At 40.1% G+C, this 16,172-nt stretch overlaps 1 protein-coding gene across 1 annotated transcript; it reads right to left on the bottom strand.

Moving 5' to 3' along the window:
* Positions 1 to 7,524: 7,524 nt before the first annotated feature.
* LOC309862816 (olfactory receptor-like protein OLF4) lies at positions 7,525 to 8,481 on the bottom strand (the record flags this gene model as incomplete). Its single annotated transcript, XM_082727134.1, has 1 exon — positions 7,525 to 8,481. The coding sequence occupies exon 1, from the start codon at positions 8,470 to 8,472 to the stop codon at positions 7,525 to 7,527; it is 948 nt and encodes a 315-aa protein (XP_082583260.1). The 5' UTR covers positions 8,473 to 8,481.
* Between the last annotated feature and the right edge of the window lie 7,691 nt (positions 8,482 to 16,172).

The raw sequence follows: 16,172 nt of genomic DNA on the forward strand, positions 1-16,172 counted from the left end.
ATTGCACCCAAAACCACAAGACACCTAGGAATAAGCCTAACCAAAGAGACACAGAATCTATACTCAGAAAACTATAAAGTACTCATGAAAGAAATTGAGGAAGACACAAAGAAATGAAAAAATGTTCCATGCTCCTGGATTGGAAGAATAAATATTGTGAAAATGTCTATGTTACCTAAAGCAATCTACACATTTAATGCAATTCCTATCAAAGTACCATCCATCTTTTTCAAAGAAATGGAACAAATAATGCTAAAATTTATATGGAACCAGAAAAGACCTCGAATAGCCAAAGGGATATTGAAAAAGAAAGCCAACGTTGGTGGCATCACAATTCCGGACTTCAAGCTCTATTACAAAGCTGTCATCATCAAGACAGCATGGTACTGGCACAAAAACAGACACATAGATCAGTGGAACAGAATAGAGAGCCCAGAAATAGAACATCAACTCTATGGTCAACTCATCTTCGACAAAGCAGGAAAGAATGTCCAATGGAAAAAAGACAGCCTCTTCAATAAATGGTGCTGGGAAAATTGGACAGCCACATGCAGAAAAATGAAATTGGACCATTTCCTTACACCACACACGAAAATAGACTCAATATGGATGAAGGACCTCAATGTGCGAAAGGAATCCATCAAAATCCTTGAGGAGAACTCAGGTTGCAACCTCTTCGACCTCAGCCGCAGCAACATCTTCCTAGGAACATCGCCAAAGGCAAGGGAAGCAAGGGCAAAAATGAACCATTGGTACTTCATCAAGATCAAAAGCTTTTGCACAGCAAAGGAAACAGTTAACAAAATCAAAGGACAACTGACAGAATGGGAGAAGATATTTGCAAACGACATATCAGATAAAGGACTAGTGTCCAGAATCTATAAAGAACTTAGCAAACTCAACACCCAAAGAACAAATAATCCAATCAAGAAATGGGCAGAGGACATGAACAGACATTTCTGCAAAGAAGACATCCAGATGGCCAACAGACACATGAAAAAGTGCTCCATATCACTCGGCATCAGGGAAATACAAATCAAAACCACAATGCGATATCACCTCACACCAGTCAGAATGGCTAAAATCAACAAGTCAGGAAATGACAGATGCTGGCGAGGATCCAGAGAAAGGGGAACCCTCCTGCACTGTTGGTGGGAATGCAAGCTGGTGCAGCCACTCTGGAAAACAGCATGGAGGTTCCTCAAAATGTTGAAAATAGAACTGCCCTATGACCCAGCAATTGCACTATTGGGTATTTACCCTAAAGATACAAACGTAGTGATCCAAAGGGGCACATGCACCCGAATGTTTGTAGCAGCAATGTCCACAATAGCCAAACTATGGAAAGAACCTAGATGTCCATCCACAGATGAATGGATCAAGAAGATGTGGTATATATACACAATGGAATACTATGCAGCCATCAAAAGAAATGAAATCTTGCCATTTGCGACAACATGGATGGAACTAGAGCGAATCATGCTTAGCGAAATAAGTCAAGCAGAGAAAGACAACTATCATATGATCTCCCTGATATGAGGAAGTGGTGATGCAACATGGGAGTTAAGTGGGTACGAGAAGTATAAATGAAACAAGATGGGATTGGGAGGGAGACAAACCATAAGTGAGTCTTAATCTCACAAAACAAACTGAGGGTTGCTGGGGAGAGGGGATTTGGGAGAAGGTGGTGGGATTATGGACATTGGGGAGAGTATGTGCTTTGGTGAGTGCTGTGAAGTGTGTAAACCTGGTGATTCACAGACCTGTACCCCTGGGCATAAAAATATATGTTTATAAAAAATAAGAAATTAAATAAAAAAAAAAAGAGAGAAAAAGAAAATATCTATGCTGCCCAGAGAAATCTACACTTTCAATGCAATCCCTACCAAAATACCATTGACATTTTCACAGAGCTGGAAGGAACAATCCTAAAATGTGTGTGAACCAAGAAAAGACTCTGAATTACCATAATATTGTTTAGGGGAGGTGAATCATGAGAGAATATGAACTCTAAAAAACAATCTGAGGGGTTTGAAGTGGCGGGGCGTGGGTGGTTGGGGTACCAGGTGGTGGGTATTATAGAGGGTATGGACTGCATGGAGCACTGGGTGTGGTGAAAAAATAATGATACTGTTTTTCTGAAAATAAATAAATTAATTTAATTTAAAAAAAGATTGTTTAAAAAAACACGAGAGACTATGGACTCTGAAAAACAATCTGAGGGGTTTGAAATGGCGGGGGGTGGGAGGTTGGGGGAACCAGGTGGTGGGTATTAGAGAGGGCATGGATTACATGGAGCACTGGGTGTGGTGCAAAAATAATGAATACCGTTATGCTGAGAATAAATTTAAAAATAAATTAAAAAAAATTCAAAGGTGGTGGCATCACAATGCGTGACTTCAAACCATTTTACAATACTGTGATCATCAAGACAGCATGGTATTGTCACAAAAAAAAGACACATAGATGAATGGGACACAAAAGAGACCCCAGAAATGACCCTCAACTCTAAGGTCAACTAGTCTTCAGTAAAATAGGAAAGAACATCCAATGGTATGGTGGTTCTCAACTGGGGATATTTGTCCATGTCTGAAAGGCTGCTGCCAAATACCTGTAACCCACATGCCAGCACCCAGCAAAAGTAATTATCCAGCCCCACTGCTGACAGCGAGAAAATGAGAAATAGGATTCTAGACCAGGTCTCACCTTCATTCTACACACAAATCACTGAAGTTTGTAGTTAAAATGCAAATTCTGACTCATCAGGACTGCAGTGGGCCTGGAGACTGCATTTTAAACAAGATTTTATTGATTTGTTTATCTATTGAGTGCTGGGGGATGGGCAGAGGGAGAAAGAGAATGTCAAGCAGACTGAGCTGAACATGGAGCCTGACATGAGGCTCAATCTCAGGACTCTGAGATCAAGACCTGAGCCAAATCCAAGAGTGGACACTTAACTGACTGAGCCTCTCCAACACCCATGCAGGATCCCCTAGAGACACTGCATTTCTTTTCTTTTTTTTTTTTTAATTTTTTTTATTTTAAAGATTTTATTCATTTGAGAGAGAGAGAGAGAGAGAGAGAGAATGAGAGAAATGAGAGAATGACAGAGTATGAGATGGGGAGAGAGTCAGAGGGAGAAGCCGACACACTGGCAAGCTGGAAGTCCAATGTGGGACTCGGTTCTGGGACTCCAGGATCATGACCTGAACTGAAGGCAGTTGCCTAGCCAACTGAGAAACCCAGGCACCCAAGACCTTGTATTTCTAATAAGCTCCTAGGTGGTGTTGATGCTACAGGTCTTGGTCTATGTAGCATAATTTGAGAGCAAAGCTGTGGGCTGTGTTAGAGTCCCATGTAGGTAGTTTCAGGACTTCTCCACTGGGAATCTTCCTTGCACGTATTTTTGAAAGAATATTTTTTCACTCACTCTTTGGGTGGAAAAAAATTCTACACTCAATTTTTTAAGTGAAAAGGCTCTTGGGAGATACCAAGTAATATATACTGAGAAAGTTTTATAGTAGGCACAAGAAGGGCCTCCAAAAGATGTCATCCAGAAGAACATTTGAAAATGTTAGCTTACTTAGCAGGGTAATTAAGATAGCAGATAGAATAAAGCTACTAATCATTATTCTACACCAAGAAAATAAGCCTGGATTATCCATGTTGAACTAGTACAATTAAAATGGCCCTCTAAATGTGGAAGAGTGAGGAAGAAGAATGGAGTCGGAGAGACACCTGAAACTACTATTGTGCTGGTTTTGCAGGTGGAGGAAAGGCCATATGCCTAGCAATGCAGAAGCCACTAGACACTGGAGTGGGAAAGGGAATTTTCTCCCCAGAGCATCCAGAAGTATCATGGCCCAAACACATCATTATTTTAGCCCATCAGATGCCTTTCATGCTTCTGATCCCTAGAACTTTCAGAGAATTATTGGTTTTGAGACACTTACATGGATATTTGTTGCAACAGTAAAAGGAATCTATCACATATTTATCTAATAAGATATTGTTCACAGGAACTGAGTTTGAGTCTCAGAAATCATTCACTTACCTGCCCTTGGGCCAAGGCATTTTGTGTTGACATCACACATTAAATAGAGACATTGAAGTTAATTTTGGAGAGATTTGGCCCCATTTGATGGTACAGAGAATTTCCCACTGCATAGATATAAATATGGTTCTGATTTTGAGGCCTTTGAAGAATTAAGGTAAAAGTAATTCATGATTAAAATTTAAGTTATATAAAACTAACAAATCATTGAATGGTACATCAAAAACTAATGGTGTGAATAAGGGAAGACAAGATTGCGGGGAAGTAGGAGGAGGCACCCTTTCAACCTGTACCCTAAAGTGAACTGATTACCTTCCAAAGAATGCCAATCACTCATGAAATCAGCCTGAGATCAGAATTATACACGTCTGGATCTCTACTGGAGCAGAAGACGCCAGTGGGCAGGTAAAGCAGAGTGGGAAAGTCGGACTGATATCGGAAGATACACGAAAGGGGGAGGGAGCCACCAGAGGTGACCCATTGGAAATTAATACCCCAATATGAGAGTGCCCTGTGCCTGGGGACCAGCATTAACTCGGGAGTCTGGTAGAAAGCACTCCAAAAGAGCAAAGGATCACCGGGGGGGGGGGTAAATTGCGGGAATTGGGGTGTTAGGGTCGGGACTTAAGTCTCCAGACCCAGGACAGCCACCCCTGGCGCAGAGCCAGAGAGAGTGCAGCAGAGAAACCAGGTCTCAGTTCTTGAACCACCAGCGCGCCTGAGAGTGCCTGGCACCTGGCTCCGGAGAGGGGCAAGGATCCTCACCAGCCAACAGAAGCATAGCCTTTTTGCAGTCCCCACGCGAGTGCCCTACCATGCCATCGGAGTCCGAGTCATGCCTCGCTCCCTCCCGTGAGAGAGGTGCACACAGGCGCCAGCCGGCTGCTCCCAGACCAGAAAGACCCAGAACTCCCAGCCCTGGCCAGCGGTAAAATCTCAGTGTGCGATTGCTGCTTGGAACTTCTCTGGCAGTCTGGAGCTTCCCAGACAGCCGCCACTGCCACGGTTTTTGGTACAAGCAAAAAATCCTGAGACTTCAGGGACCGCTACAGGGAACCTGCTCTGCCAGTGGCCAAGGGGGGATTTATTTGGGCTCTGCAGCCAGACTGTGGCCTCTCTCTGAGAGGGAGGTCAGAGTACAGTTTGCTTTCCTCTAAACCTACAAAAACCATCAAAAGCGGTCAAGGCGAGAGAGAAAAACAAAAGTGAACAAATATAAAAACCTTCAGAGAACAAAACTCTGAAAAAACCGGTTTCCTCAGAGCCCACCCCCTTGAGGGGGGGCAGGAGGACTTAACTCAGAGAACATCATAGACTGAAATCCCACGTGGAAGGCCCCTCTCCTAGAAAACCAACCAGGAAAGGAAAAACAAACAAAAAGACAACAAGAGAACAACCACCACTACTTCATACGGCAATTATTATTATTAATTTGATCCCACTATTCTGGCTCATTTTTTTATATAGTCAATTTTTTATTATTATATAGATAATTTTTTAACCTATTTACCGTCACAGTGAGATGTCCAGTACATCCAATTCCATAATAACCTTCTAAACTGAACTTTTAAAAAAAATTTTTAATTTTTTTAATTAAATTATTTATTTTCAGAAAAACAGTATTCATTATTTTTACACCAAACCCAGTGCTCCATGCAATCTGTTCCTTCTATAATACCCACCACCTGGTACCCCAACCTCCCAACCCCCGCAACTTCAAACCCCACAGATTGTTTTTCAGAGTCCATAGTCTCTCGTGATTGATTCACCTCCCCTTCCATTTTACCCCAACTCCCTTCTCCTCTCTAACACCCCTTGTCCTCCATGATATTTGTTATGCTACACAAATAAGTGAAACCATATGATAATTCACTTGCTCTGCTTGACTTATTTCACTCAGCATAATTTCTTCCAGTGTCGTCCATGTTGCTACAAAAGTTGGGTATTCATCCTTTCTGATGGAGGCATAATACTCCATAGTGTGTATATGGACCACATCTTCCTTATCCATTTGTCCGTTGAAGGGCATCTTGGTTCTTTCCATAGTTTGGCGACTGTGGCCATTGCTGCTATAAACATTGGGGTGCAGATGGCCCTTTTTTTCACGACATCTGTATTCTTGGGGGTAAATACCCAGGAGTGCAATGGCAGGGTAGTAGGGAAGCTCTATTTTTAATTTCTTGAGTAATCTCCACAATGTTCTGCAAAGAGGATGCACCAACTTGCATTCCCACCAACAGTGGAAGAGGGTTCCCCTTTCTCCACATCCTTTCCAACACATGTTGTTTCCTGTTTTGTTAATTTTGGCCATTCTAACTGGTGCAAGGTGGTATCTCAATGTGGTTTTAATTTGAATCTCCCTGAGGGCTAATGATGATGAACATGTTTTCATGTGTCTGATAGCCATTTGTATGTCTTTATTGGAGAAGTGTCTGTTCATATCTTCTGCCCATTTTTTGATATGTTTGCCTGTTTCATGTGTGTTGAGTTTGAGGAGTTCATTATAGATCCTGGATATCAACCTTTTGTCTGTACTGTCATTTTCATGTATCTTCTCCCATTCCGTGGGTTGCCTCTTTGTTTTCTTGACTGTTTCTTTTGCTCTGCAGAAGCTTTTGATTTTGATGAAGTTCCAAAAGTTTATTTTCCCTTTTTTTTCCTTTGCCTTTGGAAACGTATCTTGAAAGAAGTTTCTGTGGCTGATATCGAAGAGGCTACTGCCTATGTTCTCCTCTAGGATTCTGAGGGATTCCTGTCTCACTTTGAGGTCTTTTATCCATTTTGAGTTTAATTTGTGTACGGTGTAAGAGAATGGTCGAGTTTCATTCTTTTACTTATAGCTGTCCAGTTTTCCCAGCACCATTTATTGAAGAGGCTGTCTTTTTTCCACTGTATATTTTTTACTGTTTTGTTGAAGATTAATTGCCCATAGAGTTGAGGGTCCATATCTGGGCTCTCTACTCTGTTCCACTGGTCTATGTGTCTGTTTTTATGCCAGTACCATGCTGTCTTGGTGATCACAGCTTTGTGATAAAGCTTGAAATCAGGTAAACCCCAACCAAACAAAATGCCTTGAGCAAGACATACCTCAGCTTTTGACACATTTGCCAAATGATTAGGAATTTCATACTTGTAAATTTAGAGCTGTCATTTCATCCCTTATTGTGAAGCATTTGTTAATTATAAAAAATATTTTTAGAATTTTTTTGCACTATTTTAATGATTTAGGAATAAAAAAGTGAACAGATTCTTCCCTGTAGCTTCCAGAATGAACCAAATCTTGCAAACATCTTTTTAGCCCAATGAGAACCATTTCAGAGTTTTAACCCCTTGAATTGTCAGAGCATAAATGTGCTTTAAACACTAATGTAGTCATTTTACGTTGGCATTAGGAACTGAATAAAAACACTTGTTCAATAAAATTTTGCTCAGGAAGCTAAGCCTAAGCAACCTTAGGAACTTGTTCTTTCCTATGACAATTGGCCACATAGAGTCTCCTTCACAAAGAATGTTTTCAGAGCCCTCTTTACATCTTTGTTCCTCAGGCTGTAGATGAAGGGGTTCAGCATGGGTGTGACCACAGTGTACATCACTGAGGCTACTGCACTTGCATGGGAGGTCTGGGTAGCTGCAGAGCTAAGGTACACTCCTAGGCTTGTACAATAAAATAAGGAGACAACAGAAAGGTGAGATGCACAGGTGGAAAATGCTTTATACTTGCCCTGAGGTGATGATATTCCACATAAGGAGGAAACAATCTTAGAATAAGAGTAAAGGATACCAGCAAAAGGACCAACACCCAGAAAGACAGCTGCAAAATACATCACCAAATTATTAAGAAAGGTATCAGAACAGGCAAGTTGGATCATCTGATTGAGTTCACAGAAATAGTGGGGGATTTTTACCTCTGTACAGAAGGATAGCCGCAACACCATTAAGGTTTGTAACAGGGAATGCAGGATACACATGATCCAGGACATGAGAACCAGCAGTCCACAGAGCTTAGAGTTCATGATGATCATGTAGTGTAGGGGGTGACAGATGGCCACATAGCGATCATAGGCCATCATGGCCAGAAGACAGATATCCAAAACAGCAAAGAGTATGAAAAAATAAATCTGTGTGACACAGCCTGCATAGGTTATGACTTCACTTTCTGTCTGTATATTCATCAGCATCTTAGGGACAGTGGTGGAAGTGGAAGAGATGTCTACAAAGGAGAGGTTGGCCAGGAAGAAGTACATGGGGGTGTGGAGGTGGGAGTCAGAGTGGATGGCTAGGATGATGAGCAGGTTTCCACACACAGTGATCAGGTACATGGAGAAGAAAAGCCCAAATATGAGGGGTTGCAGTTCTGGTTCCTCTGAAAATCCCAGAAGAAGAAACTCTGAAATTTGTGTATCATTGCTGGGTTTCATGTGGTGGAGGTGACTTCAAAGATAGAGGCAAATAGCATGATTAATTTTCACACAGTTGTATTACTCACAGCATTAAAATGCTACCTTTAATTTTGTAGTCTAAATGTTCATTTTAATATTTTGTACATAGATATGATACAATTCAGGGGATCCCCTGTACTACAATAGTTTGGGATTTTTGTTTCAGTCACTTAATTGACAAAAGGCCATGTATTCCACACTTCTAATTTAAAAAAAAATTACCAAATCCCAGAAATGCAAATTACATCCTGGCCATGATTTAGACATTTTCTAGGTGATGAGTATAGGGTGCTAAAAAACAAAATTCCCTATCACTCAATAATGGAGAAGGAATACATTAACAAATAAGAAAATAAATAGCATTTCAGAGGGTGGCAGATGGTATGAAGAAAAGGAAAACAAGGATAAAGCAGAGTGAATAGGGTATGCTATTTTCTTGGGTATGTAAACCAATTCTGTGAACAAGGTGACATTGGAACAAAAATCTGAAGTAAGAGACAGAGGCAGATCAAAAATTATGGGGTAAGTGTGTGCCCAGCAGAGGAAATGATGAGGGCAAAGGCCTCAAGTAAGGTACTTCTTTCCAATGCTCAAATCAAAAAAGCAAAGCCAGTGCTACAAGGGGAATGAGCAGGAGAGAGCCTGTGGAGAAAAGTCGTCAGACACACTGAGGAGAGAAGTGACCTCTCTGCTAACTCTGAAACCTCAAGGCACAGGGGCCTCCTTGTCCACACTGCCTCTCCCACTGTATTCCTCATGTTGCAAAGGCATCTCATGAATTGAACCAAATCGCCTTCTTAGTGGACTCTCTTGATTGAATTCTGGCCCCTGTGGATGTCACCTTGGGAGTTGTCAGTCCTGGCACCTTGTTGTGGGGACTGCTCACACTCTACAAGACACACACACACACACACACACACACACACACACACACACACCACCACCATCCTTTCCTGGCTGTGTTATTCCCTTCTCTTTCTCTGCCCCTGCCATCTTGATAATGCCAGGAATGGATCCAACCCACATAGGCCAGATGAGTGACCTTTCCCTTACAAAACGCAAAGTTGCCAATTCTTAAACCTCCAATGGATAAATAATATATTTAAATATTAAAATATATGCCTATATATATATATATATATATTCTCAAAATTGAGCAATGGGTTAAACAAACACTCCACAAAAGGAAGTGTACGTAACACACCAAAAGTTGAGCACTTTCACATCAAGCATAGAAGGCTTATTTTTTTTTAAATTTTTTTTCATTTATTTATTTTCAGCATAACAGTATCATTATTTTTTCACCACACCCACTGCTCCATGCAATCCGTGCCCTCTATAATACCCACCACCTGGTACCCCGATCTCCCCCCCACCCCACTTCAAACCCCTCAGATTGTTTTTCAGAGTCCATAGTCTCCTGCATCATTTCTGGCCAATTCATTTCTATGTGGTCTGATAGGGGATGAGGTTGGTCCCTTTATCCCTTCTCTATATGGCATATTTTATTGAGATTCTTGAAATTTGGGTATAGATCTCTCTTTTATGAACCCAGTGGGCACACTCTAATCCTCATTCTGGATTTCACCCAATGTGCAAAGGGGTCCATAGACCATGCTCTACACTCCTGTCCACACCATGACAATTCTATCTTTTCGTACTAAATAATTTTCTTCACATCATTTTGTCTGTGGATATCATTTCATACACACATTTATTTCATTGTGTCGTGTCCTCATTGTGAGGGTTCATGATTCAAAAGTGCAAGGACTTTGCCTTCTTTGTTCGTTTATGTTTTTTTTCACCAAGTTTTGTGAATATATGTGTTTAATGTAAAAATCCCTTTGAATGTGGATAGGTATAGAATGAACAGAATGAAGGGATCACAAAACCAGGTTAAAATGTAAATTGAGCCATTTCAAAACACCTATTCTAGGCAAAACTGCATGAAAAACCAAAATGAACTAAAATAGAATACAAAATAGCAATAATTAATGATGTCAATATGGGTTAATAATTAAATTGTAGAAGTACTAGACACAAAAGAATATAATATATATGTTCCTAGAATGCTCAGTATTTACTTGTTAAATGAGTTAGAAATCAGGTCTCAATGTATAAGGACATTTACCACATGGTGAGGTTGTATTTTAGTTTTCTTGGAAAAGGTTGAATTTCTCAGTAAATGATGGCATAAAGGGTATCTGTCTGGAAAAATAGGAAATCTGTCCCTTCCCTCAGACCTTACAAAAACCCACAGGGCTTATGACCTCAGGGTAAGTGTAACCAAACAATATAGTAGGACATCAATAAAACTACATATAAAAGTTACAGATGGGTAACACCACTAAATAAAGCAAGAAATTCAGAATTAGGAAGGTAGACATATTTACATAAAATGTAAAGATTTAATGGTCAAAATATATTCCAAATGTCAATTGAGAAACAATGATCAGAGGAAATAATTTGAAATGCTGATAATGTTTTAAAAATAAAAGCACACAGAGAGAATAACTTATGGGCATCTAATGATAAAGGCCAATCAGATAGCTATCAAATTTGCTGAACCTGAAGGACACTTTAAGAAAACAAGAAACATCTCTATCACCAGTAGCCTGTAGGGAAAAAAATTACAGAGCTGTTGCATTGTTTGTGGTTGAAACTAATTTTATTTTAAAGATCTCATTTATTCATCTAAGAGACAGAGAGAGAATAAGCCTGTGGACAGGCAGAGCAAAAGGGAGAAGCTGACTGTCTGCTGAGCTGAAAGCCCTCTGTGGTGCTGGATCCCAGGACCTAGAGATCATTACCTGGGTTGAAGGCAAATGCTTAACTATCTGAACCACCCAGGTACCACTGTGGTTAAAACTTTTAAACTGGTAGCTAAGGGATTACTGTGAATTTGCTAGCAGGAAGTAAGTGTTATAAGGTTGAAGGCAGAACCTGAAGATAGCTGTGATCCAAATAGTGATATTCTTTACCTCAGGATTTCTCTGTCTCTGCATATGGACATTCTGCTCAGAGTATGCCCAGGGGTGGGGTGTGTCCTGTGCATTGTAGGATGTTTAGATATTCCTGTCTCCACGAACCCTTCTCCAGTGTGACAGGCAAAGCTGGCTCCAGGCAGGGATCAATAACCCCTAGGGGACAAAATCAAACCCAGTTAGAACCACACATTTAGTGTAACTTTTACACTAAATAAAGTGTACTTTTATACTTTTTCTAGCATTGCTATATTAGAGGTTTAATAATAGCAAATATAAAAGAGCTTCAAAAGTGTGAGCAGAAGTCACTCTGTGAAATTGACATTCACACTAATAATATATTAATTACTTAATCAAACAAACAGACAAATACAGTGATCAGTTGTTCTGGGCTAAGTCGAATTGGCTCTTACATGGTGATGGGTCAATGTTCTTGGCTTCCATTCTCTCTGACCCTGCCATCCAGGGATCACTGGGACGCTGGACTCACCTGGCTGGGCTGTGTGACAGGACGGTGTCCTGTGGAAGTCTGAATTCCTCCCTGGATGACAGATGATAGGGACTCAAGCTCTGTCCTCAGCTGAGGCAGCAGGAAGGAATAAAACATTGGCCTCCAGCCAGAATAAGGACTTGTAACAAATAGACAAGAAGCATGGTCCTTCCTGTCCAAAGTTGCCAGGACTGAGGGACTGGAGACGAGAAGGTATTTACAACTTCCTGTGTGTGCTCATTAGGCACACTTCCCTCTCATGACTCCAAACTCTAAGCACATGATTCCCAAGTGGGAAAGTCCTCTGGACAGAAAGGTTATTTTTCCAATGAACCTCAGTTCCCAAAAGACTAGGTTAGAGGTCATGGAAAATCAGTTTTTCTTTTTCTTTTCTAGTGTCTTTCCCCGAACTTGCCCCCTTCCTGATATGTGAATCTTCTAGCATCTCACCTCAGCTTCAAGGTACAATTTTCTCCAAGTCTATGACCCAGTGTCCACTTGGATTAGGTCTCTTTATCTTCAAAGCACTGATATGTTTTGGGGACCCAGCCCTGTTATCTCCAAACACAGTTTGTTATTCTTTTCAATAAGGCAGAGGAGAGGGCTCTTCTGATAATAAACTTTGGCCAGTACACACATTGGCTTTAAGACACATTTGTTACAATTAGGATTTTCTTACTTTACACAGGTAAAGGGCTATCACTTAGTCCTTTGTCATAAAATGGTTGTAATCATAACAGACATGTTTAGATCATTTTATGTGCTATAATGTGAGCTTGCATCTTATAGGGATTGTTTGATTTAATATTTTAAATTTAATTATTTTTATTAAATACAATGTATTATTTGCCCCAGGTGTACCCGGTCCATGAATCATCAGGCTTACACGTTTCACAGCACTCATCATAGCACATACCCTCCCCAATGTCCATAATAATTTTTATAAAAATATCACCCCTGAGCAAGTACACTATGATCTCCAATCTATGTTGCCAAAATGGTGCTTGATGCTGTCTAGTGACCTATCCACATTGAATATATAGGTATGTTGTGGGACTGGAGTGTCATTCTGCAGGATGCTTCTAGCTTTCAAGCTCTCGGGCAGTTTCTCAACCAGAAATGAGTTTATCCCTGGGCATGTCTGGCAATTTCTGAAGGGATGCTGCTGAACACTCACAATCCAAAGGAAAGCACCCCAAAATATTATTATCCTACCACAAATATCAACCATAAAACCTGAGAAACCCATCCAGACTAGCATCTCTCCAACTTCAGTGTGCCTGTGAATCCACACAGATCCCACTAAATATTTGGGATCCTATCATAGTTCCAGGGTGCTCAGAGATTCTGTATTTCCAGCAAGCTTCCAGGCTATGTTGATGTGTGGATCCTAGAATACAGATAACTATTCATTAGCAAGGCTGTGATCCTGTGTTAAAGATAGGTGTAGGGAGTTTTAAGTCTTCTGCACCATATATGATCATTGCATGAAATTATGATGGACCCTATATTCACTCATTCTTCAGGCTGTGTAAAGTCCATGTTTATTGTTTTTGTAAGTGACCAAAGTAATACACATATGAAAAGCACTTTGTAGTATGAAGGATAATGCCCTCCCAGATATGTCCACATCCTGATGTCCACTGCCTTTCATGTATTACTTGTTATAACACAGAAGAGTCAAGGTAGCAGGTTGAACAAGGTTGATAATCAGTCTGCCCTTAAGATAAAGAGATTAGTTATGATTGTCCAGGTGGGACCAAGGTCATCACAACAGTCCTCTGAATGTTCAGGAAGGGTATAAAAGACTTTGTGTTAGAGAGAGATTGAAAATGCTGCCCTGTTGGCTCTGAAGGAAAAGGAAGAGCTAGAGCCCAGGAATGCAGGTGGCCAGCAAGAGCAACTGGAATTGGAAAGGGAACAGATTCTCCTCTAGAATGAACTCAGCCCTGCAGACATCTTGCTATTAGCCCGATGAGACTCCTTCCAAGCTTTTTACTCCAGAACTGTAAGAGCATGTATGTGTTTGTTTTAAGTAACTACTGTGGGGATGTTTTACAGAGGCAGGAGGGATCTCATATGAACATAGTCAATAAAATTGTTTGAGAATAGTTATTTTAAGTCTTCCAATTCACTTGTAGCTTCCCTTGGATAAGGGCAAATTGCAATACAGAACCCACAGTTAAGTAGATAAAAAACTAAAACTATTTGGAGATATTCTACTCTATATGCTGGTTCAGTAAATGCCTCCAGGCTTAAATGAGCATGTGGCCTGACTACTAGGCCTTTGAGACAGTGACATAGGAAAGAAATTTGTGGTTCAAATTAAGGTCATCACTGTAATTTATAATTTTATGTCTATATTTCTGCATCCTTCTATTTCATGTTGATTAAAAATTCATTCTTTCCACAATCACTACACTTGGCTATTTTCTTTGGAGTAAAAAATTAATTTCCACAAATTTCATTCTTTTCTTACAACGTTCATATGAAGCCATGTTTGGCATTCCACATTGCCTTCAGGAATAAGGACAAAAAACAAAAAAGAAAAAAAAAAAGAAATAAGGACAGAGGCTCAGGGGCTTGAAATTTTTAATGATTACTTAACAAAGCAGTTAAAGTTTATGTAAAAGTCTTAATCATACATAAATGGAAATTTGGACTATGTGATCCTCATTTGGGGATAGCTCCTTCAATTCATCAACTTCTACACTTTAAATATGCAGTTTACTGTATGTAATTATATTCCATAGTTGGATAAGTCAAAAAATATCTATGGCACATGGATAAGGGTATGATATAGAGCACAGGTACCTGACTCTCCACTGAAGTTTTGTAAGATAGCTTTTCTAACAAGGAAGGAAAGCAAGTTTTAATTACTGAAGTGGGAACAGTGGGGTGATATTCAAATTCAAATAATTCACATAAGTATATTTAAATTGTTAATAGAAGAATAACCTACATATAGAAATGTAGTAATAAGACCATGGATTGTCTGAGACAGAAGAGCACTCAGGCCACACCACATCTTGGGTGAGCCTTAGTAATGCACTGTAGAGATATGCTACTCACCACAGATTCATGAGCATCTCAGTAGAGATCAGAAATGCTTCCCAAAGTATAATGTCACTTGACTGTAAAGATATTACTGATGATGAGAATAAGTGCAAGAGAAATGTAGCTAAGAGTCCATATCCTTACAATTTTCAGCCTCTGAGGAATCATTTAGATATTCAGAGTGTGACATCACCCCAACAACTCATGGCTGCCTTAATATTGGTGTTTCATTAGAGACTAAAACAACCTTAGCTTTCAATAGTAAGACCTCGAGGTCCTGTAAATCTCACATTCAGCATACAGAAATTCCTTAGAAACTTATGTTATCTCTATCACCCTTTCCTCCACAAATTTAAAAGGAAGTAACCAGTCTCTCCTCACAATCCCAGTGCAGCTCTTTCTGTCCATGGGTCTTATTCTTATGCTATAATAAAAGCATCTTCTTCTATTGTGAAATGGCTCAACAATTCTCTCTTGACTGTTGTGTTCCATGAGCTTCCATCAGTTGCTCTTCCCTTTGAAAAGGACAGCCTGTTACACAGCAAGTGCTGACTGACATAATAATCCAAGTGAACACACGTGAGACAACTAGAGCATGTGCTGCTCTTTATTTGTGGCCCATGACCTGACAAATGAGGAGAGCGGTTGTAATCATCCTATTACTGAAGTTTATTTCCAGTGACTTTATGAATAACTGACTGTATGTGGGCTTCCTTCAGGGTCACTGGAAGAGTTTGAATGACATACACATTTAACTTTTGTGCAGAAGAACTGGTGACCCTGAACTACATGATGGGCAGGACATCCAGCTGTCCTGTGAAGCATCCTCTGATCACACAAGTGGAAGAGATTTCTGAGCAGGAAGGAATTATGAAATAGATGATACTAAGATCCCTTAGCATTTGTGGCAAATGGAAAAGGGAGTTATCTCCTGTAACCATAGAGAGAATCATATTATCAGAGAGCAGTTGAAATACTCATGTAGAAACAGGAAGATCACTTGGTGATAAAACATACAAGACACTAAGCAATCCTTCATGTCAATGAATAAACCCTTTGCAGACACCGATGTTCTATGTTTCAATAAATAATAGATGCACAGCATGAACTGTGATATAAAAAAATACAAAAAAGAAAAAAAGAAATAT

Source organism: Mustela nivalis (genome assembly GCF_964662115.1).
Source record: "Mustela nivalis genome assembly, chromosome: 1".
In the NCBI taxonomy this organism is placed as follows: Eukaryota; Metazoa; Chordata; class Mammalia; order Carnivora; family Mustelidae; genus Mustela; species Mustela nivalis.